Genomic DNA, 26056 nt, shown 5'->3' with positions numbered 1-26056 from the left:
GTTCAAAAGTTTCTTTGTTGTTTATATTTCCTGTACATTGGCAGCTGGATCTAGAGGCTTGACTGGTTTCAGGTTTGTCCTTTGTCAAGACTATATACATGGTGTTGTATTCTTCTATCTGGTTCTGTCTGGTTGTCTCTCTTTGTGAAGCTTGATGGCTACATCTGTTAGTTCTTTTGTGTTTGGTTGCAAAATGATCCTATTCTATCATTTCTTTTTTATTTATCACTTGGAATTTTTTTTTCTAAGTACATGAAATTTCCATTTTATTTTATGGTTTTATAACACAATAGTGCAAACGCATTTCTCTACAACCATTCCAACATAGGTCCTTTGGAATTATTTCAGTGTTCTTTACTGGTGACTTTACCTAATACCTTGAAGCTATTCAAACAAAATTTCAAATGACTAAATAGATGAATAAGAATAAGTCATCAGATGTGTTAATGTCCAACAAGACACTGCCAAAATGTTTCTCCTGCTACAGCAATTATTAAGTCAGAACCTTCAGAAAACAAAGGCAGAACAAGGGTATAATAAAAGAAGCTTGGGCAGCTTAAGCCTCCCGTCATCCTAAGCCTGACATAAGCAAGGCAAAAGCATCTGTCCCGAAAACTAAATGGGTCTCCAGTATTTCCACTCAGTTGAACTTTCAAAGATAGACACCCAAGACATATCAATATATAGATACCATCTGGGCTCTGGTTCTGGAAGAGTTTAATACCCATCCAAGTCCAAAGATGGAAGAACACACACTGGTATGGTGATGGGCAGAAGCAGACTGTAAAAGCAAAGACTGGCTGTGCTTTTACGGGGGGGAAGTTTTCTTCCACAGAGGCTGTGTAGAACAGTCCTGCTAAAGAGACCAGTGGAATAAGAACAGTCAATGTAGGAAGAGACAGAAACATTCTTCTCCTCCACTTATTACCCTCCACTCTGCTTTAAAACGTATATGGTACTAAGAAAATTTAGTTGTTGTGGTGGCTTTAAAAAAAAAATTATAACCTAGTGTTGTTCCATTTTTTCTTGCTACTTAGTTTGATGTGTTTCCTAGCTGCCTGTGGTATCATATTAGGAATTCCATCAATGACTGGATAGGCTATTCCTAGCTCTTCATTTATCAATTCATTTGTTGATGCTTCATATCTGAGCATCTTCTTGGAGAGCGGGCACACCAGGAACTCCAGCAGCGCCTGGTCAAAGCCGCAGGGCGGCTCCCCTGGCTTTTCCCTCCAGTCTGCTGAGGGCTGCGACCCTGACGCGTGCAAGCACCTATGGGCGACCGCAAACGTCTGTGTGCGTGTCCCCAGCAGGGCCAAGGTGAGCCTGCGGCATGCTCCGCTCAGCATTGTCTGGCAGGACCGGTGACCGTTCCTCACCTTTCCCTCAGCCCGACGGGGCCCAGCTTTCCGCTCCCGGATCCTAGCTGGCCAGGCCCTGCCCAACTTGGAATGTTTTTATTCCAAGAGATGCTTCCCCTGTTGATTACTCTTCTACAGTTCAGATAGGAAAGGCAGAATAAATGCTTTATTCTCCTCACTTTTTATTTACTAGTTTTCACTTTAATTCTCCTATCTTCCTCAAAATCTGACTAATTAACTTTATTTAAAATATCGTTATGAATCCATAGATTTAAACCTATATGAGTTTTAGTCCATTGAATTATTTATTATCTGTATTGAAGGTCATATTATTTCATCTTTGGCTAATTAATAGTCTCTTCAGGGTGGTTCCCAACTTCTCTTGACATAAGCCTAATAAACTTTGATAGCTTCCTTGCTTTCTGATAATATCACATTGTTCCTGGCTGATCTTGTTCTTTTCTTCCCCCAATGTGGATCAGCTAGATGTTTCTTTAAAAAAGCCCTCATTTCTTTTGTTGGGAAATGGTATTTCAGTATCGCCATCAGAGTGCTAGAGATGCTTACGGCTACTGAGAAGATTTGTTTCTCAGCTTTTATAGTGGACAGAACTAGGAAGAGAGAGAGAGAGAGGAAGATTGTTTATGTATATTTAAAGCTTAAGTACCTCATGAGTTCATACTGATACTTTCAAATTCAGAATTACAGAGTTTTTCTTAACTTTTTCTGTATTACGTTTGTATCCTTTTTCTTCTTCACAGCTGAGAGTACTGATTACAAAGATACAGGGATGATAGTATTAGAATATCCCATTATTACTCATTTATTTTAATCACATGTTACACATACACACACAAACAGCAGTCCTGAAATAATAAGACATACATAGCTGCTGCTGTGTAATTACTGAAAACATAATTTTTTTTTTAATTATTGAGGATTCATTGGGGGTACAATAAGCCAGGTTATACTGATTGCATTTGTTAGGTAAAGTCCCTCTTGTAATCGCGTCTTGCCTCCAAAAGGTGTGGTACACACCAAGGCCCCACCCCCCTCCCTCCTTCCCTCTCTCTGCTCTTCTTTTCCCCTACCCCCACCATGACCTTAATTGTCATTAATTGTCCTCATGTCCTCCAAAATTGAGTACATAGGATTCATGCTTCTCCATTCTTGTGATGCTTTACTAAGAATAATGTCTTCCACTTCCATCCAGGTTAATATGAAGGATATAAAGTTTCCATTTTTTTTAATGGCTGAGTAGTATTCCATGGTGTACATATACCACAGCTTGTTAATCCATTCCTGGGTTTGGTGGGCATTTAGGCTGTTTCCATGTTTTGGTGATTGTAAATTGAGCTGCAGTAAACAGTCTAGTACAAGTGAAAAACCAAATAATAGGGGTAGAAAGACTAGCAAAAAATGAAGTTTTAATTATTGAAAAAGGCAGCAGTGGGAAATTGTATTTAAACTAGAAAAATGGATAAAGAGAGGAAAGAAAAAAAAAGAAAAGAAAAAATCTGTATGGAAAAGGTTGAAATTAAAAACAAAACAATGACAAAATAAACAAAAAACAAATTAACAACAACAAAAAAACAACCAAAAACAAAGCAGTACATATATCTTGTTGAATATTGTCTGGGCAACAGGTGGTCTTCTGGGGTATGAGATGTTAATCTCAATGCCGATATGACTGGAGGCCTCCACTGATTTCTCAAACCCCACAGGGTGGAGACCCTAAATCTCTCTTCAGCCCTCTTAAAAGCACTTTAAACTTCTAAACTTGGCTAAGCAGAAGCATTCCCAGGAATGTGCTTGTCGCTGGGATCACTGCTGAAGTGGCTATCCACTTACCCAGTGTGCCAAAACTGGTCTCACTCTGCCCCTGAGGATTAAGGCTGTAAGGCGGCTCAGTCCCTGCTTTTAGGCTGCTCAGTCACTAGGTTACTAGCTCCTGCCGGATCCTTGCTCCGTGACCCTGAGGACGGAGCTTGCTGGGGCAGTTCTCTCACAATGGCTCCTTGGGGCCCAGAGCTGAACACTATTAGCTCTGTCCGGCTCAGCGGCTCAGTCTGGGGCCCTAGACAACACCCAAAGTTCTCTGCACTCCTGCTCAAGCTCTCCCCAAGGCAGTTCAACTGAGTGCCAAGTCCAAAAACACCAAAACAGTTCAGAGGTAAGGCCTTTCCGGTTTGCAGTCTCACTGCTGCTGTACTTACAGCTGCCGGCGGGATTAGATCAATTGAACACACGCAACCACTTGCCAGTTTTCTACTGTTTTTGTCCTCCTCTTGGGGTCCAGAAGTCTCTTACTGACTCCTTGTATCCTCAAAGGGATGATTATAGGCAGATCCCACCAGCCAGAGATGCCTGGAGTCTTATCTCCCCCTACTAATGGTGCCCAGTTGCAGGGAAGCTGTTACTTGGCCACTATCTTGCTCTCACTCCAATTTTTTTTTTTAAGACAGAGTCTCACTGTGTCACCGTGGGTAGAATGTCATGGCGTCACAGCTCACAGAACCTCAAACTCTTGGGCTTAAGTGATTCTCTTGCTGGGGATTCATTGAGGGTATAAGAAACCAGGTTGTACTGATTGCATTTGTTAGGTAAAGTCCCTCTTGTCACTTTTTCTTGAATTTTTTTGTATCTTTTTTATTTCTAAAAATATCTCTTTTTCATCTTTTGTTACTCTTAGGATATTATCTACAATATTTATTTACTCTTGGATTTCTTCTAGTTTAGTCTTCATTTCAGAAATTATTATTATTATTATTACTCACTATGTCTCACTATGTGACCCTGGGTAGAATGCCATGGCATCACAGCTCTTAGAATCTCTTGGGCTTACCTCTTGCTTCAGCCTCCCAAATAGCTGGGACTACAGGCGCCCGCCACAATGCCGGCTATTTTTTGGTTGCGGTTGTCATTTTTGTTTAGCCGGCCCAGGCCAGGCTTGAACCTGCCATCTTTGGTGTATGTGGCCGGTGCCCTACTCACTGAGCTATGGGCACTGAGCTGAGAAATGATTTTTTCTCTTTTATTTCTAATTCTTTTTTGAGTGATGTTACCTCATTTTGAGGGTTTCTAATTCAGATTTGTTTTTCTTTCAGGTCTTATTCAATTTTTAAAGTTCCTTTTAGCTTACTTTGAAATAGGTTATAGTTTGATCTGTTTTATGGGCATTTTCCTTCTGGCATGCTTTTATTGTAGGGATATTATTTCTCTTCCTTCCTTCCTTCCTCCCTCGCTCTCTCCCTCCTTCCTTCCCTTCTTATGTTGCCTTTGGCATCACAGCTCACAGCAACCCCAAACTCTTGGGCTCAAGAGATTCTCTTGCCTCAGCCTCCCAAGTAGCTGGGACTACAGGTGCCCTCTCTCCGTCCTTTCTTTATAATAACTTCATACGGGATTTGGCCTTAGTACTTTTCTGTTGTTTATTTTTATGTGAAATTAGTTTCCCTGAACTTTTAGAATTGTGTGGCATTTAAAATATCTTTTCTAACTCCTTAGACTCCCTCCCTTTGTTTTGTTTTGTTTTGTGTGTGTAATATTAAAAAACACATTGTGGTTTCCCACATTGTTCCCTTCCCAATTTTTATCTTGGTATTTTTCATCTTTCCCCCTTTGTTTTCCCTCTCTTATTCAGTGTTTTTTTTTTTTTTTTTTTGAGACAGAGTCTTACTATGTCTCCCTCGGTAGAGTGCTGTGGCATCACAGCTCACAGTGACCTCACACTCTTGGGCTCAAGCAATTCTTTTGCCTCAGCCTCCCAAGTAGCTGGGAGTACAGATGCCTGCCACAACGCCTAGCTGTTTTTTGGTTGTAGTTGTCATTGTTGTTTGGCAGGCCCAGGCTGGATTCGAACTTGCCAGCTCAGGTGTATGTGGCTGGTACCCTAGCTGCTGAGCTATAGGCGCTGAGCTTCTTTTGTTTTCTTTTTTTTGGTTTTTGGCCGGGGCTAGATTTGAACCCGCCACCTCTGGCATATGGGACCGGTGCCCTATTCCTTGAGCCACAGGCGCCATCCCCTGCGCGCTGAGCTTCTTACTCAGTTTTAATTCCACTTTGGGTAGTTTTTCCTCAGTGTGGGGGCTTTGTCCTGGCAGGGAGCCCTGGCTAGTCAATTTCAGGAGTTTGTCAGAGCTGGATTACTCTAGCCTTTTTTTAAGAACTTCTTCTTGACCCTATTTGCTATCAGAAGGCACAAAACTCTTCCCAGTTGCACTTGCTGTTCTTAGATTGGCCAACTCATTGTTTTTTCCAGTGAGTACTTGATTGGCTGTTTTGGGGGTCTCCTGTCTGAGGTCTGTGAGATATACTCTATTGCTTCCTCCTGCCAAACCCAGGTTTTGGGTTTGGTGGTGGTTTGTCCTGTCCCCACCTACTTATATTTTGGGGTTTTGGGGACTACCTTGTCACCTACTTTGTTATGAGTGTTAAGCGTGGGTTTGGAATTTGACATTTTAGTGATTTGGAATGTTTAGAAGACTATGTTGCTGCTGTTACTATCATTTTCCTATCTTCACAGAGTCCTATCCACCCCCCAGTTTTTAAAATAATGGCATTTCTAAGCCTTGTGAGATTTTGGTTTTTCTTCCATCCTCCTGTTTTCTGGGGGAGAAGAGTGAGGGTGAGCTATGATTTCTCTTTATTGTTGTTGTTGTTGTCCTCGTTGAGACAGAGTCCCACCCTATGCCCTGCACAGAGTGCAGTGGCGTCGTAGCTCACTGCAACCTCAGACTCAGGCTGTGGCCATCTGGTTGCCTCTACCTCAAAAAGCTGCTGGGATTATAGGCACTTGCTGTGGTGCCCAGCTGGGTTTTTCATTTTTTTTATGAGTCAGGGTCTCCCTCTGCTCAGGCAGGTCTTAAACTCCTGAGCTCAAGCAATTCTCCCTCCTCAGCCTCCCACAGTGCTGGGATTACAGGGTGATCTACCGTGTCTGGCTGATTACTCTTGTAAACTATATTATAGCTGATGGAAATATTTAGAGGAAATATTCTGACCCTCTTGGCTCTACTATCTCTTCCTTTTGTCTCCAACAAAATTTCAGATCTTCTACTCAGGAGCTGAAGCAGGAGGATCCTTTGAACCTAAGAGTTCAAGTCTAGCTTATACAACATAGCAAGACTGCCTCTTAAAAAAAAATTTGTATCTTTTCTTAGGGACTGGTAGGTTTCATTTACACATATTTTATGTGTACTTAGAGCTATTCTCATGTTCAATGGAGAATGTTTGTCTAACACATATTATTCTATTGTTTTTGATACAATTTACAGATCTTACTAAAATGACTCTCCTCCATTTAATGTGCTAGCAACTAATTATGTTGACTTTTTAAGATTCTTTTTTTTGTGATAGGATCTTTCTCTGTCAATTTCCCATGCTCAAGGGATTCTCCTGCCTTTGTCTCCTGAGTAACTGGGATGATAAGCATGTACCATACGTGGCTAATTTTTCTATTTTTTCTTGAGGCAGGGGTCTCGCCCTTGCTCAAGCTGGTCTTGAACACCTGGCCTCTAGCAGTACTTCTGCCTTGGCCTTCGACGGTGCTGGGATTACAGGTGTGAGCCACTGTGCTTGGCTGACTTTTTAAGATTCTTTTATTGTTTTGTTTGACTCAGCAAGAAAACTAAAAGGCAGAAAACAAATTGCAAATAGCTATAGCCAGATTTATTTATTTATTTATTTTTTATTATTAAATCATAGCTGCGTACATTAATGTGATCATGGGGCACCATACATTGGGTTATAGACCATTTGACACATTTTCATCACACTGGTTAACATAGCCTTCCTGGCATTTTCTTACTGTGTTAAGACATTTACATTCTACATTTACTAAGTTTCACATATACCCTTGTAAGATGCACCGCAGGTGTAATCCCACCAATCACCTTCCCTCCGCCCACTTCCCCCTCCTCCTCTCCCTTTCTCCCTTCCCCCTATTCTTAGGTTATAGCTTTCATGTGAAAGCCATAAATTAGTTTCATAGTAGGTCTGAGTCAATTGGATACTTTTTCTTCCATTCCTGAGATACTTTACTAAGAAGAATATGTTCCAGCTCCATCCATGTAAACATGAACAAGGTAAAGTCTCCATCTTTCTTTAAGACTGCATAATATTCCATGGTGTACATATACCACAATTTATTAATCCATTTGTGGATTGATGGGCACTTGGGCTTTTTCCATGACTTAGCAATTATAGCCAGATTTAATATCCTTATTGTATTGAGTTCATATAAGTCAATAAAACATCCCTTAAATCCTAATAAATAAGCCAAAGTTAGTTTACTTCACAAAGTGTGGTAAAGAAATAGACAGAAAAACTTTAGGTTGCTAATAATAAGAAAATATGAAATTAAAATCATGGCATCCTTTTTTCCCACCTTAGGTTAGCAAAAAAATTTAAAAGCATGATACCCATTATTGATATAGATGCAAACTATATTCTCGTATAGACCTGTTTCTTAGTTAGGGCAACTGGGATAGCCACCCTGAGTCTTGTGCAGCCTGGATTTTTTTTTTTTTTTTTTTGAGACACTTTGTCACCTTTGGTAGAGTGCTGTGGCATCATAGCTCATAACAACCTCAAACTCTTGGGCTCAGGCAATTCTCTTTTCTCGACCTCCCGAGTAGCTGGGACTACAGGCGCCCCCCACAACGCCCAGCTATATTTTAGAGACGGGGTCTCGCACTTGCTCAGGCTGGTCTTAGCAGTCCACCTGCTTTGGCCTCCCAGAGTGCTAGGATTACAGGTGTGAGCCACTCGGCCTGGCTGCAGCATGGATTTTTAAAAATCTTTATGAATGGCAATAGATTTTACCATACTGTTCAACAGAAATGATAAAGAAGCCATGACTTTTATTTTATATGTATCTATATGTATGAGCATTGAATTGCTCTGGGCTTTCACCGTTTTTAGGGCAGTCCTCTTTTTGTACATTGCTGGTAACATAGCACCATTTTGGAGAGCAATTTGATAATAGTATATTTCAAGAATCATAGATTATTTCTTGTTGGATATCCCATTTCTGAGATTCTCTGATAAGGAAATAAAAAATATAATAATAACTATATCCTTAAAAATTGCCTATATAATAAATAAGTAGAAAAGGCCAGGTGCGGTGGTTCATGCCTGTAATCCTAGCACTCTGGGAGCCGGAGGCAAGTGGATTGCCTGAGCTCATGAGTTGGAGACCAGCCTGAGCCAGAATGAGATCTCATCTCTAAAAATAGCTGGGCACTGTGGCGGGTGCCTGTAGTCCCAGCTATTTGGGAGGCTGAGGCAAGTGAATCTCTTGAGCTCAGGAGTTTAAGGTTGCTGTGAGCTATGACACCATGGCACTCTACCCAGGGTGACAAAGTGAGACTTTGTCTCAGAAAAAAAAAAAGAAAGGGTAGAAAGACTGTAAATGTCCTGTGAAGGGAAAGTGAAACTGGGCACAGCAGTGTGCACCTGTAGTCCTAGCTACTCAGGAGGCTATGGTAGAAGATTGCTTTAGCCTAAAAGTTTGAGTCCAGCCTAGGTAACATAATAAGAGCCTGTCTCAAGGGAAAAAAAAAAGGAAGATTGTTAAGTAAATTGTGATTTTTGTGTTAGATGGAATATTAATCTGTTTAGTGATGAAGACTAGTACATATGGAAAGTTTTGCACAACTCTTTTGTATCATTTGCCACTTTTATATATCCACTGTGATGACTATGTTAAAGAACATGTATGTGAAAAGTTCTGGAAGGACATATATAAAAATAAAACATTTATGGAATTTGGGTGATAAGATTGACAATGGTGATTTTTTTTTCTGCCTTTTTTTTTTTTTTTTTGAGGCAGAGTCTCACTTTCTTGCCCAGGTAGAGTGCTGTGGTGGGTGTCATAGCTCACAGCAACCTCAAACTCTTGGGCTCAAGAGATCCTATTGCCTCAGCCTCCCAAGTAGCTGGGACTACAGGCACCCATCACCATGCCTGGCTACTTTCAGAGATGGGGTCTTGCTGTTGCTCAGGCTGGTCTTGAACTTGTTAGCTCAATCAGTCTACCTGCCTTGGTGCCAAGAGTGCTAGAATTACAGGTGTAAGCCACCATGCCTGGCTTTTTCTACTTTTTCTTAAAGCTTTGTTCTTAGATAATGTTCTATGAAATAATAAAATTTTTGGTTAAGAAAAGGCTTAATTCTATGTCTCTGCATTCCCATTTTTGCCACCTTCATTAGTATATTTTAGTGGTTTATTCTGCATGAGGAAATAGTCTGCCTATCTGTGTTTAAGACGAGCTGTGGAATTCTTAGGTTATTTGAGCAGTTGCGAGTATAAGGAGGAAAGACAATAATTTTAGATAATATATGTATGAAAAATGTCTAGACTAAAACTGTCTTGATTGTTTATGGCATATTTTAAAATTTTAATAGGTTTGCAGAATGGCTTCTGATTACTCAAGAACATGTGCTAGCCCAGATAGCATTCAGACTGGTGATGCTCCTATTGTCTCAGAAACCTGTGAGGTCTATGTTTGGGGTAGCAACAGCAGCCATCAGTTGGTAGAAGGCACACAGGAGAAAATATTGCAACCCAAACTGGCTCCTAGTTTCTCTGATGCTCAGACCGTAAGTTCTCTGTATACCTTACAATAGACAGTGGGGTATATGTTCATGCTTATTTGCTTTGAATAATAATATTATTTAATAATAAAATAATAATAATATTTAATAATATTAAGAATACTTTAAAATGACTGAAAATTCTTTATCATTGTTTCTTATCTATATCATTTCTATACCATACTGCATCTGTTTATTCAATATGCATTTTTAGTCCTCTATATCCCTGACAGCATTTCCAAGTTTTAAAAAGCTAAATTGATATCTGGATTTAAAAAAAATATATTATGAATGACAATAGATTTTACCATCATATTCAACACAAATGGCAAATAAGGCTAAATAAAAACTGAATTTTCCCTTTACCAGATTGGTATTTAATTTTCTTGTTTTTATCACTGTTTTTACATTTAATAGCCAAGCTAGAACTTTCAATTTTTTTTTATTATTTTCATTAAAATGTATTTTGTATTGTTTTTGCCTTAATGGACCCCAAGGAAGTAGTAGGACAATTTTATTTCTTGCCCTTTGTCCATTTATAAGAGGAGGTAAAAACATTTTACTTTGTTGTTTCCTTTCATTATAAGAAAGATAACCTGAAAAGATAAAATATGGCTGAATTTGAGCTTAGTGAGGAAGTCAGCATGAAAAGTCCATTAGTGTTCTCTTGATTTTCTATTTGTTTCTTTTTTTTCTATTTGTTTCTTAATCTCTGTAGAGAATCAGGTCATAGTCTCCTTTAGCAGACTTCCTTTGAGCCTCTTTAATAAGATCAACCTTAAATATTATACTTTCATTTTCATAGAAGCATTTTATGTTTAAAATCTGTTTATTTGTTTATAGATTGAAGCTGGACAATACTGCACTTTTGTCATTTCTACGGATGGCTCTGTCAGAGCTTGCGGTAAAGGCAGCTATGGGAGACTGGGCCTTGGAGATTCCAATAATCAGTCTACATTAAAAAAATTAACATTTGAGCCTCACAGGTCCATTAAAAAGGTTTCATCATCTAAAGGATCTGATGGTCATACTTTAGCTTTTACAACAGAAGGAGAAGTCTTCAGTTGGGGAGACGGTGATTATGGGAAACTGGGACATGGAAATAGTTCAACACAGAAATATCCCAAGCTTATTCAGGGCCCTCTGCAGGGGAAGGTATGTGCTTTTTTTTTTTTTTTTTTTGTATTTAAAAAGAATTAGATACAGTGGTGTTATAATTGATGACATTATTCAGATTTTGATGTGTTCTTTCTGAAGTTGGCCCTTGCCTGCCACCCTTTGGCTTATCTTTTGTGTATCTGCTTTATAGTTTACAGAACACTTTCATATACGTTATTCAATTTTAATCCTTATAAGAATAATTCTATTGTTGTGAGATTGTTATTATACTCATTTCACAAATAAGGAAACTGGGAATCATTCATTTAACTAATATTTACTTAGCACCTTCCAAGTGTTAGGCAGTGTTTCAGGCCTTAGACATACAGCAGTGAACAAGACAGACAAGGTGTTTGTTCTACTGGAGCTTAAATCTTTGGGATAGAGATAATAAGATAGCAAACATATAAAATAATTTCAGATAATAGTACAGAAAAAATTGAGTAATGTAATAAAGACTAAATTGGGCAGAGTGTGATATCAAATAAGGAGATCAAAGGATGCTCTTGAGGGAGGCAGCATTTTAGCAGTGACCCAAATGATGAGGCATATAGAGCTCAATATTCCACACAAATAATTGCCACTGTTAACTTAGGATTTTTTTTTTTTTAATTTCTATTTGATTTTTCTTTAAAGAGGTAAAGGTATTTTCCTAAACTTACATGTAATAATACTGGATCCACTATTTTAAGATTGCTTTCTTTCCGGCTTGGCACCTGTGGCTCAAGCGGCTAAGGCACCAGCCACATACACCTGAGCTGGTGGGTTTGAATCCAGCCTGGGCTCCCTAAACAACAATGATGGCTTTAACCCTCACCCCCCAAAAATAGCTGGGTGTTATGGCGGGCGCCTGTAGTCCCAGCTACTTGGGAGGTGGAGGCAGGAGACTCGCTTGAGCCCAGGAGTTGGAGGTTGCTATGTGCTGTGATGCCACGGCCCTCTACCTAGGGCGACAGCTTGAGGCTTTGTCTCAAAAAAAAACAAACAAAAAGATTGCTTTCTTTCCATGAATACTTTATTTTATAAAAATCTTTATATCCTTGCTCTGTGACACCATTCCTGTAGGCTCCCCTGGTCCTCTAGCTCCTATTCCCCTGACCCTCTTGGCTCCTGACACCCTGCTAGGCCGTAAGCATGAGGTGGTCATGCACCCTGTCTCTGCCCCAGCCTGTGCACTCTCATGTCACCATGAAACCACTGCCTTTCTGTGAAGTCTGCAGGAACCTCACCTGGCCTACTACCCTTGTATCTACTTCTTGCCAGCAGTTTGAGGAAGTGCATTTTACCTTTGTTGCCCTTACACCTCAGCAAGTACAGCAGATTCTACATCCAGAGAGGTTCTACCAGGAGCTAAATGCAGGTATCCCATACAGGTGTAGCTAAGGTTCTGTGTCTGTGAGACCAGCTGCCTCTAGGAAGATTATTTCCTTCCCAACCTCTTTGTCAAGGCCACTGGGAAACTGAGCCCCCTGCCATTTACCTTCCCTTCACCAAGAAAGGGGCTGAGCCCAAGAGACCTAGCCACTCCATCAATATCACACCCCTGGCTTGATTCTTGGCCACTTTTCCCAAGACCGTTGTGGCCAATTGATCCTCTGAGTTTGGATGAAATATTTCTTGTCTGTGTACTGGGTGAGGCAGTTGACTATGAGGACCTTTGTATAAAAACTCAAGAGAAAAGAGTATCCAGAACCCTTTATCCAGACTACTTCCAGGGACTGATCAAGAGAAAATTGACCGCTGACCTGGATAGTGAGGTTGTGAGTCTCTGGATGGGCCTCATATGCCCTCTAGGGAATATGGGCCTGACTGTCCCTTGTTGTGGCCTCACCTGCACCCACCTGCAGAGCTTCGATGCTGCCTTTATAGATGAGTAAGAAGACCCAAAGTGGATCTGTTGTGTGTGACAAAAAGTCTTCCTATAAATCTCTTATCATTGATGATTTACTCATGGAGATTAATTCCTGTTGAGATTGTGATGAGATCCAGTTCATGGAAGATGGATTTTGGTGCCCAGTGAAACCCAAGAAGAGGCATCTGAGGTTTGCCCCCCACCAGACTATGGAATGGGTGGCCTCCAGTACGGCCCAGTCCAAGAGGGAGATGCATCAAAGAATAAGGTTATCAACTTGACGATAGAAAGCTCATCAGATGAGGAGATCTGCCTCCAATCAGGAAGCGCTGTTCTGTCACCTCAGCTGCCATCCCAACCTTACCTGGAAGCAAAGGAGTCCTGATGTCTGGTCACCAGTCCTAAGTGCTGTAGAGCCCTGTTACGGGCATATTGGGTGGGGATTTCCTGTCTAGTCTTCCGGTACATGAGAACCCACCTGCCTTCTTACTGGTGACAGATATCCAAGTATTAGATTTATTTTCTTTCCTTTAGACTTCAGCACAATAGTCCCTCTGTAATCACTTCACTAGAGGAACAGGATGCCTTTGGCTACTTCTAGTACTGGGGATCCCGTCCTACTCTCAGGGCCCACTGGTTCCCATGTTGGGGAGCTCCCACCATTGTCCACTCCAGTATCCCTTCCTGGCCATGTCAGCATTAGAGCCTCTAGGGAAACCTTGAGGAAGAGACATAGAGGACTTTTGCCCTCAGGTATTTCTTTGACTGGCTGTCAGATCCTGTACTAAGTTCCTTAGATTATGGAATCTTTACTACTCTCCAACACTGGAATGTGGAGTCCTGACCTCTGGCTACTCTGACCCCTCCAGGGTCTTAGCCAAAGCCAGACCCACCCTCATGGAGACCTACTTTTGGCCTTATCCCTGCTTGACAAAGGCAGCACCCAAAGGGTTAATATTTAACTCTTTAAGGACATTAGGGTCGTCTATTTTTGGAAATATTCTTTAGTGGTGGCATATTCCTTTGGGTATGTTAACTTTGGAGTGGAAGGCAAAAGGGTTGGGATGAAACTTAGAGAAGAGCTGAATCCTTAGCCTTCCATGACTGTGTTTGGAGCCCTTTGGTTAAGGGGCCCTACTCCTGTCCCTTAGATTTCCTCTCTTCTCATCCATAAACTCCTGGCTCTATTTCTTTTCCTACATCCATTGTTTGTTCATGTCCATTCTGTTCCCTTTGTCTACACCAGGCGTCCTCAAACTTTTTAAACAGGAGGCCAATTCACTGTCCCTCAGACCGTTGGAGGGCCAGACTATAGTTTAAAAAAAAAAAAACTATGAACAAATTCCTATGCACACTGCACATATCTTATTTTGAAGTAAAAAACAAAATGGGAACAAATACAATTCACACCGCTTCATGTGGCCCATGGGCCGCAGCTTGAGGACACCTGGTCTATACAGACAAATGGAGAAAGTGAGATAGGCAGTTTCAGAGATGGACAGAGCATTTTATTTTGGGTTGTGGATTTTTAACATGAGAAACCAGAATACTGTATAGATGACTTCTGCTTTCTACTTCCAGTATGACTGAGGAGGAGCTAAGGCCCATCATCCCCAGGGGTTTGGAAACAGGGCCTAGCCTATTGCTTAGGTCTTTCTCTATTTATATATTTAAGTTCACAATGTTTCTTATGCTAACAGGCCTGGGGCCTAAGCCTCTAGAGGCACCTGGCCCTGAGGTTAGTCTTGGCTCATTCTATACCTTTGTGCAGAAGTGGGCTAACTCTTGTGCTCTTTTTCCTAATCTCTTTTATCGGGCTTCTCCTTGGCCTAGGACCTATGTTATAATTTTACTTTTTATTCCCAAAATTATAGCAAAGTTCTCACCCATAATAAAAGTTGTGAATGTTCAATGAAAAAAAAATTATAAAGTCTAAATTTTATTTTATTTTATTTTATTTTTGAGATAAGAGTCTCACTTTGTTGCCCCTAGTAGAGTGCTGTGGCATCATAGCTCGCAGAGACCTCAAACTCTTGGGCTCAAGCAATCCATTTGCCTCAGACTCCCAAGTATCAGGGGCTATAGGCACCTGCCATAATACCCCACTATTTTTTTTTAGAGATGGGGGGTCTTGCTCTTCCTCAGGGTATACAGCACAACCCTCTGGGTGAAGGACTTCTACAACTTGAACTTTGCTTAACAGATACAAACAATGTAACTAATCATTTGTACCATTATATTAATCCGAAATTAACAAAAAAAGAATTACAAAAAAATTAATAATTTACAGATAAAAATTTCAGCGATTCGGGCGGTGCCTGTGGCTCAGTTGGTAAGGCGCCAGCCCCATATACCGAGGGTGGCGGGTTCGAACCCGGCCCCGGCCAAACTGCAACCAAAAAAAAAATAGCTGGGCGTTGTGGCAAGCGCCTGTAGTCCCAGCTACTTGGGAGGCTGAGGCAAGAGAATCGCTTAAGCCCAGGAGTTGGAGGTTGCTGTGAGCTGTGTGAGGCCACGGCACTCTACCGAGGGCCATAAAGTGAGACTCTGTCTCTACAAAAAGAAAAAATTTTCAGAGATTCTTATAGTATCTAGAAGGTATTAGGTGCTCAGTATTTTTAATTGAATCTAAAATTTCAATTTCCTAAGATGAGCTCTAATTTCTGGAGATAAAAAAGACTTGGTACTATTAATGCAATTTTTTTCTATATATTTCTTTTTAAATTTCAGATTAATATATGGGTACAAATGATTAGGTTATATTCTTTGTGTGCATTTTTTTCAATAGCCAATGATTTTGATTAGTGTTTAAAGATTTGAGGGATCCCCAAATTATGTTGCTATTATATACTGCTGGTTCTACTCATCAGTTGTATCACTACTTGGGGTATTGTCAGGATTTAGTTAACATAAACTTATATACTGCTTAGATCTTTCTGTATTGGTAATAGCCAATATCTTGGAGAGTTGGTAATAGCCAATAACTTTGGAGAATTATCCATATTATGTAAGGTATTTTTCTTGATCAGCCAGGACTGGAGGTTTGGTTAACCATGTACTTTAAATATGGTCATTGTTCCAGCCTGAGCCAGTGCAACCTGAGCCTTGTCTCTAAAAATAGTCGGTTGTTGTGGTGAGTGCCTGTAATACCAGCTACTTGGGAGGCTGAGGCAAGAGAATTGCTTAAGCCCAAGAGTTTGAGGTTGCTGTGAGCTGTGATGCCAGAGCACTCTATTGAGGGGTGATAAAGTGAGACACTTCTCCCCCCAAATAAAAAATAAATTAAAAAAAGATCATTGTTCTATGAGTAGTCAACTCTCTCCAACTCTTTGAGTAGATTTGATTGGTGATACAGTATCCTTGTGAGTGATTATTTTGATATATTCAGGCCCCCTACTAGCCCTTACGGGACCTTTGTGTGAATTGAGAAAAGGTGTTCTCTTCTCTGGATGGTTTGTTTGGCAAGCAGAGCATAAGCTGTATTTCAGCACTTCCTTGACCTCTTTGCTAATCATCTGTGTCCTGAGCACAACCTCCACACCTGTACACACACAACAGTTCTTGGATGAGTTGTGACTTTTAACATCTCCAGAGTCTATGTGTAGGATCAAATACAAACTATGTGTTTTAGCATCTGTGTGCTCATCAATTCACTGGTGCCTTGCAGGTGGTTGTTTGCGTGTCAGCTGGATACAGACATAGTGCTGCTGTCACAGAGGATGGTGAATTATATACGTGGGGTGAAGGAGACTTTGGAAGACTGGGTAAGATTTTTAAAAAATTAAAGTTACACTCAAAAAATGGAAATGGTTATGGTTATTGAGAAGCAGTGAGAATAGATTTAATAGGGCAAAGACTGCCACTTATTTTGCTAATTGTAAGCTCAGAGGAAGATAATTTTATAGAGATAATATTTAGATTCGGTGCTAATATTTAAGGTGTAATTAAGATATATTTACTGAGTGCCTATTATGATCAGGCACGGTAGAGTTTCTGGGATAAGAATTATACCATCATGATCTTGAAGTTTATGTCTTAGTGGGTAGTGAAAACAAGTCAACATCAGTGTGATATAAGATAGCATAAGGTAAGTACTATGAGAGGAACCTGTTCTGAAAGAAAGGAGAATATTCTAATGGTTCATTGAAGTGACTGGATGTCTCAGTTTGGGAACAGCCGGGGAGATTGGTTAAGAAGATTATTAGAAATGATTCTGTTTTTCATACTGAATTGCATCAATTCTATTATAAAATTATAATATGTATTCTACTTATGAAATAATGGCCTAAGAAAGAGAGTTAACATTGTTTCTTTGATGTTGTGTATGTTTTATCCAAGGTCATGGTGACAGTAATAGCCGTAACATTCCTACATTAGTAAAAGACATTAGCAATGTAGGAGAGGTTTCTTGTGGCAGCTCACATACTATTGCTTTATCTAAGGATGGGAGAACCGTATGGTCTTTTGGAGGAGGAGACAATGGTATGTAAAAAATTATTTATGGGTAGCTTTGGCCTTTTTCTTAAAATTTATTATTCATTATGTATGTTTAGTATAGAAGACCTCAAATACAGATGAGCAGAAGTAAAAATTAAAATTATTTGTACTTTTATAAATGTTGCTCTAACCATTGTTAACACTTTGGTAAATAGATTTCTAAATAAATATACATTTATATAAATATTTACAAATATTTCTACATCAATGTCTTTTTAAACCAAAGTAGACCTACATGTTTTATATATGCTTCTGTACGTTTTAACATATACATGTTTTAGTCTAAGAGTATTTTGTGAATATTTTTTCTGTGTCAACAAACATGACTCTACTTCATTCTTTTAAATGGTTCATAGTATTCTTTCATGTGATTGTAGCACAATTTATGAAACTAATTTTTCGTTGTTGAATATCTAGATGGTTTCCATTTTTTCCCCCAGTATTAACAGCAATATTATGAATGACTAAATCTTTGTCTACTTTAATTTGTCAATTCTACCGGCAGTATGAATGTTTACCTATCTGTATCCCTCAACAACACTAGGTATTAAAATTAAGATAATTTTAAAAATAAAAATAGTATTTAATGTGTATTTTCTTTATTAGTGGTGAGGTTGCCCAATGTTACTGGCCATTTTTTTTTTTCTTTAGAGACTTGCCTACTTTTTTATTTCATGAATTACTGAATCTTTTTAAAAGTTTAAAAAATTATATGCATATACTTTTTTTTAGGACCTGTATTTTATGTCAGCAAATTTAAAGTTAGAAATATAGTCATTAAAGAGGGAGAAAGACAGAAAAATAATTTTCCATGTCACTTGTAAAGTGATGTTAATTGACAGTTGTTAACTTCCTTGCAAAAAACGCTCATTTGTTAATATCCTCAGCTATCAGACTCTTACAGTTTTCCATATCTGTCAGGTTAGTGATGAAAAGATTAGAATCCTTTATCAACTTTAGTACTTACCAAAAGAATAGAGGTTCTTTAAAACAAGTAAATTGTTTAACTTGAATGTATTCATTTTTATAGGCAAACTTGGCCATGGTGATACCAACAGAGTGTATAAACCTAAAGTTATTGAAGCTTTACAAGGAATGTTCATTCGCAAAGTTTGTGCTGGGAGCCAGTCTTCACTTGCTTTGACATCAACAGGGCAGGTAGGACCAGGTTGAGGATAACGGAGTTAAGAGTATTTCAGAGGACTAGGTGATTAAAAGTAATATTTGTATTTAAATTTTAGAATAAAATACATTTCTAGGCAACACAATGAAATGAAGTATTTTTTCCTGTTCGAAATGGAGTATCTGAGAAGGAACCAGGTTTTCTGACCTGGACTGTGTGACCCAGATAAACATTCCCTCCATCCCTTGTTCTTTTCATTGAGCTGCTTTTCTAAAATTTTTTAGCACTCAGTACCCCTTAAGTATTTTCCCAAAAATCATGGATAGTGAGGGAAAGCAAGACTAGATCTTGTTGGAACCAATGACATGAATTAAGAAGGTAAAAAAATTATAAAAAAAGAAGGTAAAGAGAATATTTTCATATGGAAAAATAGTCTAAGAGGCTTAGCTATTTCTGAGAAACAGGGTTAGTCAAGTTTAGGATAGTCAGAATTTTATAATCCCTTTATAAGCTTTTGAACTTTTACATGCATATTTGACTCTTCTGTTTATTTTTTGTTGATGGGGTCAGGTATGTTGGTTGACAAAATTTGGCCCTTTGAATCCATCAGTGATGTCAGTGAAAAAGTGAGCCTATCTCTTACTCTCTCATATATAGGAGCCTATTATGTGCTGTATAAAAATATTTTCTGACTAGTTCACAAGGCAGATGAACAGAAAAGCCGAAATCACATAATTTAATTATTCTTTGGGAAACGTGAATGCCGTGGGACCTAACAAATCTAACTCAAGCTATTACATTTGTTGTTTGCTGCCTTTACTATTAATCATTCAGTTTGCTATTACTAAACCAAAGAAAGTTGATTTTAGATTGCCAAATTGGAGTCATTCATCCTTTTATCTTCCTGTTTTCTTCGTATAATCCTTTCCCCAAGCATCTTAAGTCATTCAGTGAATATTTTGATGTTCAGTATTTGGTATTCAAGGAGAACTGTCTAGACTACTGCTTCGTGTGGCCTTTTTTGTAAGTGATAATTAAAATTGTTATAACAGTGAGGTGAGATATTTTTAAAAACTAAATCATAAACGTGAGTGTTATAATTTATATAATCCATTTTATATGATCACATCCTGGTCTTGTTGATCTCACCTGCAGAGTAAGAAACATGTAAAAGAAAAGTTCAAGGCAATATTTCCAAAGGTGGGAAGATTGGGCAAACACAACAAAATGCAAACCAATTAGTAGTTTTAGCATAATCTCTCAGATTTTTTTTTCATTTTTTTCTATGACCAGTTATTTTTCTTTTTAGTACAGCTGCTTGTCTGCTTATATGATGAATGTTTAAAAACAGTCCAGTAAATCACTATGACAATCTTTAAAATGATCAAAACGATGTTTTGAATATCATAGTTATTTTTAAATTGTATACTATTTCACAGATTTTATTTATTCCTAAATAATTTAAGTCAACAACATAATTATCTTAGGAGATTATGTGTACCATATTTTTGTTTTTTTCAGGTCTATGCATGGGGGTGTGGAGCTTGTCTAGGTTGTGGTTCTTCAGAAGCTACTGCTTTGAGACCCAAACTTATTGAAGAACTGGCTGCTACAAGAATAGTTGATATTTCTATTGGAGACAGTCATTGTTTGGCTCTTTCTCATGGTAAAGTAATTTGTTTTTAAATAAATAGTACTGACTCATCTTCCATAAATATATTACATTTAAATTCGGCTTTTCTTTTATACTTTTTGTTTTTAGATAATGAAGTTTATGCCTGGGGCAATAATTCTATGGGGCAGTGTGGCCAAGGCAATTCCACAGGTCCTATTACTAAACCAAAGAAAGTGAGTGGCTTAGATGGTATAGCTATTCAGCAGATTTCAGCTGGAACATCACATAGTTTGGCATGGACTGCTCTTCCTAGGGACAGGTAAGAGTGCCTATGTTTAAAAATTCTTGTGTTTTAATACTATCAGAAACACCAATAAAAAAATCTGTGCTTTATTCATAAAATGCCCTTCTGAACATTTCTAGTATTGGTTTTTTACTATCATAGAAATAACATAGATATCTTTTGATTTGAATGTTGAGATTATATTTCAGAAATAAGAAGTTATATCTTATATTTAAAACATTTTCTTAAACATTTTGAATTCTCTGTCTTTATATACTGATTAAAAAAATAAATGTCTACATAGCAAGAGGAAATTCAGTTAAAATAACTAAAATCAGATGGAGGCTTTGATTTAACATTGTTTGACCTTGGTGTCCTTGATCTGGTTGGTTTTATGAAAAAAACAATGGCCATACTTGTATTTTTTTTTTGAGACAGAGTCTCAAGCTGTCGCCCTGGGTAGAGTGCAGTAGCGTCATATCTCACAGCAACATCAAACTCTTGGGCTTAAGCAATTCTCCTGCCTCAGCCTCCCAAGTAGCTGGGACTAGAGGAGCCCGCCTTAACACCTGGCTATTGCTTTTTTGGTGGTAGTTGTCCTTGTTGTTTGACAGGCCTGGGCTAGATTCGAACCCGCCAGCTCCGTCCTAGCCGCTGAGCTACAGGTGCCGAGCCATACTTGTATTTTTTTTAAGGGACAAAGTCTCATTTTGTCACCTAAGCTGGAGTATAGTGGTGTAATCATAGCTTGCTACAGCCTTGAATCCCTGGGCCCAAGCAATCTTCCTGCCTTAGCTTCCTGAGATCTGGGATTATAGGTAAGCATCACTATATCCAGTTAATTTTTGCATATTTTTTGTAGAGAGAGGGTCGATATGTTACCCAAGTCGATATGTTTAATAGATCATGTGGCTCAAGCTAGTCTTAAACTTCTCACCTCAAGTGATTCACTGCCTCCGCCTCCGAAGTGCTGGGATTAAAGGCATTGTACCTGGCTCCACTGGCCATACTTTTAAATTAAGGAAGTTATTTTTGTAGAAATTTAGCTCTTTCCTAAATTGATAACCATCTACAATTTGGTTGTTAATCAGGTGGGTGATTTTTAGTCAATGTTAGGAAATTGAATTTAAAGGAACATTTGGGTTGTCTCTGGTATTTGTGGTTACACGTGTGCTAATTTACACCTTAAAATGTATTATATTTTCAGTCTAGACCTTTGATTCGGGGGAGGTTTATTATGACATTCTAACCAATTAAAAACACAGAAGCCAAAAATAAATAAGTTGAACATAAATATTTTGCTTTTAGTATTAAGTCTACAACTTCACACTTCATATGTAGATAGTTGGGTCCCAAGAACTTCAAAATAGTCACAAGAGATTTCAGGAGTTCTTCTTTAATAGATTTTAGTATATCATTCCATAGAGTCAGGATATTTTTCTTAATATGAAAAATATATTTTCTAGACTCTGAGAATCAGAAAGGGTTTTAATAGATCATGTGGCTCAGCCCTCTGCCTTCAGGTGAGTAGATATTCAAACCTTCCAAACCAGGTGGTGGTTATATGGTTTCTTGTGGAAGATGGCAAATTCTTGGTTTTCCTCACTTGCTAAAGTGAAGGGTTTTTATCACTTTTCATAATCAAGAACATCTATGTATCTTGGTGAAATCTTTCAGCTTTAATATATTTTAATTTTTGATCATGTGTGAAAATTTCATTTTAGGCTTGTTTCATGATTTTATTCTGTGTCCTTCTAGACAAGTTGTTGCATGGCACCGACCTTATTGTGTAGATCTTGAAGAGAGTACCTTCTCACACCTGCGTTCTTTTCTTGAAAGATACTGTGATAAAATAAACAGTGAGATTCCACCACTCCCTTTCCCTTCATCAAGGTATGTTATGTATATGTATATATGTGTGTTGTGGTGTGTGTGCATGCATGCATATTACTATTTATGAGTTTTGAGTATTCTTGTTTGCTTTATTCCTCAATTATGCAAGTTTTTTATACTCCACAAAGAGCTAAATTTAGATTCTTATTGATGATAACCTCTAGGAAAAAGTTATTCATTATTTCCCAAATCATGTTTTAAAAATTACCGTTCATGGCTGGATGCTTATATCTCAGTGACTAGGGTGCCAGCCACATGCTTCAGGGCTGGTGGGTTTGAACCTGGCCCGGGCCTGCTAAACAAACAAACAAACAAAAAAATAGCCAGGCGTTGTGGCAGGCACCTGTAGTCCCAGCTACTAAAGAGGCAGAGGCAAAAGAATTGCTTGAGCCCAAGAGTTTGAGGTTGCTGTGAGCTATGATGCCATGGCTCTCTATTAAGGGTGACAAAGTGAGTCTCTGTCTCAATAAAACAAAACAAAACAAAACAAATTACCTTTCATGACTTGACAAAATTTTTAAAAAGAAAAAATATTACCCAAACTGGGTAGCCCATGTACTTCGATGCTTTGAAAATTTACAGTGGTTTGTCTGATTTTAGGGAACACCACAATTTTCTCAAGCTGTGCTTGAAACTACTTTCAAATCACCTTGCTCTTGCACTTGCGGGAGGGGTAGCTACCAGCATTCTTGGGAGGCAGGCAGGTCCACTTCGAAATTTGCTCTTCAGACTGATGGACTCAACTGTCCCAGATGAAATCCAAGAGGTAAGTGGACTCATGAATCTGTATCTCAAGCCATAGCTTTCTTTGAAATTTTAGTGATGTAATATATTCAACTGTGCATTGGACAACTGCAATTGGTTCAAGAAGTGGTTAACTCATTCTTTAAGACAAAGGTCAGATGCCATCTCTGAGAAACTTTTCATTTCCTGGCCTCCCACCATATTAGGATTCTTTCATATATGTTCTCATTACATCGCGTTGTATTATAGTTGCCTATTTACAAACATGTCAAAAAAGAAAAAGATGCAAGACTTCTACACTTTACACATCATTGTAAGAAATTAAAGAAAACCTAGATGAATGGACAAACATCCCATGTTCATGGATTACAAAAGTTAATATTGTTAAGATGTCAATATTCCCAAATTGGTTTACAAATTCAGTGTAATCACTATCAAAATTCCAGCTGCCTTTGTTTGACAGAAATTGACAAGCTGATCTTATAATTCAGGGGACCCAGAATAGCTAAAACAATCGTGAAAAAGAACAAAGTTGGAATACTTAATACTTTCCAACCTCAAACCTTGCACCTTTTTGCTGTAGTTTTAAAACATCATGGTACTGGCAGAAGGATAGATATACAGGTAAGTGAAATAGAATTTAGAGTCCAGAAATAAAATTCATATGTCTGGGGTTTATTGATTTTCTACATGAGTGTCAAAACAATTTCATGGAAGTAAGAATTATCTTTTCAACAAAACAGGACAACTGTACACACATATACAGAAAGATGAAGTTGGGCCTGGGTGCTGTAGCTCATGCCTATAATCCTAGCACTCTGGGAGGCCAAGGTGGTAGGATCATTTGAACTCGGGAGTTTGAGACCAGTGTGACCAAGAGTGAGACCTCATCTTTACTAAATATAGAAAAATTAGACATTGTGGTGGGCACCTGTAAGTCCCAGCTACTTGGGAGACTGATGCAGGAGGATTTCTTATCAATTTTACTGCAGATTGTTGTGGCTTGGCTATTTTGGGGGGGTGGTGTAAACTCTTGAAGTCTGCCATTTAGGATCTTTTCTGTTGGACTAGTCAGATTTCCCAAAGGAAGACTCTTCTTATGTACTGGCAGAAGGTATAAACCTACATAACAGTTTTTTTTCTGGTGGGGGAAGAAGAGCTTAGAGTCTCAACATTCAGAACAAACACTTTGTCTTAAAATCTATTTTCAGTTTGGTATTCCTACCCTCAGCTGTGCCTATTATCTTAACCAGTTTTCAGCCAATCCTACTGTTTTGAGCTTCTCCTTTTGCCTTCTGTTGTAAAAGCATCTGAGCCTCTAGGAATTCTATAGTGCTTTTTGGTTTTTCTCACTTTTGACATAGGATGCTGCCTTTTCAGGTTTTTTAAGTTAATTACCCTTTATCTGTTTCTGCTTCCAAATTTTTGATGCTGTTTTCTCCTTTACCCCTCCTTTTTTAGGTTCTTTTGTATTATCCTTGCCCTCCCCCCCATTCTTTTAGATGGGCTTTTGGAAAGGGAGTATGTGCATTCAGTGTTCAATCCTTGGCCATTTTCGATGAATTTGCACAGCTAAAATTTAGTTTGATTATAGTAATCTGAGAAAGTCATTAAAGTCATTTTTGACGGAAGGGTTAATAATTCTTTTTGTGTACTTGAAATTTTTAATTATTATAGTAATTCAAAGAATTAGCACTATGGCATTTATCTAGTCCAACACTGATTTTACTGGCAAAGAAGTCAAGTCCCAGACAAGTTATAAGGCTTAAAGTAATGTAGCTCGCTATTCCTCAGCTGTTCCTAGTACCTGCACCTTTGTCTGGCTAAAACCTCTAATTTGTAATCCTTAAATGCCTAATCTTTAGGGAGAATTTTCCATGAGCCCATAGACCATGTTATTTGTCCTTCTGTGTGTGTTACTCAACTTCTCACTTCCTTTTACTTTCCCTATAACTCCTTTTACATTTGTAATGACTTGCTCAGAGTCTTTTTTTCTGCTAGACTAGGTGCTTCTGAAAATCAGACTTTCGTCTCTCTTGTTTATTCCTGTACCCATATTACTTTGTATAGTCGTAGGCCCAACACTGTAGACACAACGCTAAATATTTATTGGGTAATGATTAGTGCTTTAGTGCAAATCCAAAATGTTTTTTAGTCTTCTTGAAGTCATTGAAAGAAGGACTTGCATGCCATTTTATCTTCTTTAGACTTCTGTGAACCTAATAGTTGATAGATTCACTTTTCATGTATTTTTATTGCAAAAATAAGAACCAGGCCTATCTATCCACCTTTCTGTTTTTGATATTAGGTGGTAATTGAAACTCTGTCAGTGGGAGCAACCATGCTATTACCACCATTACGAGAACGGATGGAATTGCTTCATTCTCTTTTACCCCAAGGACCTGATAGGTGGGAAAGTTTATCTAAAGGACAGGTAAGCCTTTGCATGGTATGTAAGTAAATCTGTAGTATCATAAAAAACTGGACTGAGGGAACAATAAAGCTAATCAATTGCCATGTGTTCATGGACTATAGTACTTAACTTGATCGGTCTGGTAAATCCCAGTTAATGTTACATGTTGGAAGAATTCCCAGATGTCTAATGATTCCAAATGAAGCCAGTGATAATTTATTGTTATTTGGGGCTAATTATTAATATAATGACTAATTTTTCCAATGTTGCTTGAGGTGTAAAACCAGATTCCCTTTGGTTTAATTGTAGTGCTGAGTTGAAATCAAGGGAATGGGCTACTGTTGGTTCAATGCCCAGAATTTTGTCTGAAATTGTTTGTAAAAAGAATAAAAGATGACTGTTAGGAAAATGAATTTGATAAGATGAATATGCTTATTCTTTCCATTTTTATTATCTAATGTATGTTAAAATAACTTTATTCAACTAAGTAGAAAATTTAGTTGTACAGATATATAGATTT

At 38.4% G+C, this 26056-nt stretch overlaps 2 protein-coding genes and 2 pseudogenes across 2 annotated transcripts in view; 2 read left to right on the top strand and 2 right to left on the bottom strand.

Moving 5' to 3' along the window:
• Nucleotides 1-26056, top strand: part of HERC1 (HECT and RLD domain containing E3 ubiquitin protein ligase family member 1) — a 231092-nt gene that overhangs the window by 67694 nt on the left and 137342 nt on the right. The window contains exons 4-13 of the mRNA XM_053596078.1: nucleotides 9770-9964; nucleotides 10802-11113; nucleotides 16636-16732; nucleotides 17307-17450; nucleotides 18496-18623; nucleotides 20110-20254; nucleotides 20351-20522; nucleotides 22245-22379; nucleotides 22980-23145; nucleotides 25432-25557. Of these exons, the coding sequence (XP_053452053.1) occupies nucleotides 9770-9964; nucleotides 10802-11113; nucleotides 16636-16732; nucleotides 17307-17450; nucleotides 18496-18623; nucleotides 20110-20254; nucleotides 20351-20522; nucleotides 22245-22379; nucleotides 22980-23145; nucleotides 25432-25557 (1620 nt within the window). The remainder of the gene's footprint in view (nucleotides 1-9769; nucleotides 9965-10801; nucleotides 11114-16635; nucleotides 16733-17306; nucleotides 17451-18495; nucleotides 18624-20109; nucleotides 20255-20350; nucleotides 20523-22244; nucleotides 22380-22979; nucleotides 23146-25431; nucleotides 25558-26056) is intronic.
• On the bottom strand, nucleotides 444-908 carry LOC128587682 (phosphatidylinositol N-acetylglucosaminyltransferase subunit Y-like; annotated as a pseudogene).
• On the bottom strand, nucleotides 1006-1365 carry LOC128589164 (protein preY, mitochondrial-like). The gene is given in 2 exon segments (XM_053596077.1): nucleotides 1006-1049; nucleotides 1052-1365. Coding segments are annotated over 2 exon segments (342 nt in total). The 5' UTR covers nucleotides 1350-1365.
• LOC128587681 (E3 SUMO-protein ligase PIAS3-like) lies at nucleotides 12163-13756 on the top strand (annotated as a pseudogene).

This window comes from Nycticebus coucang, chromosome 6 (assembly GCF_027406575.1).
Source record: "Nycticebus coucang isolate mNycCou1 chromosome 6, mNycCou1.pri, whole genome shotgun sequence".
Lineage (NCBI taxonomy): Eukaryota > Metazoa > Chordata > Mammalia > Primates > Lorisidae > Nycticebus > Nycticebus coucang.
Note: the sequence above shows the minus strand (reverse complement) of the source record. Positions and strands in the feature narration are given on the sequence as shown.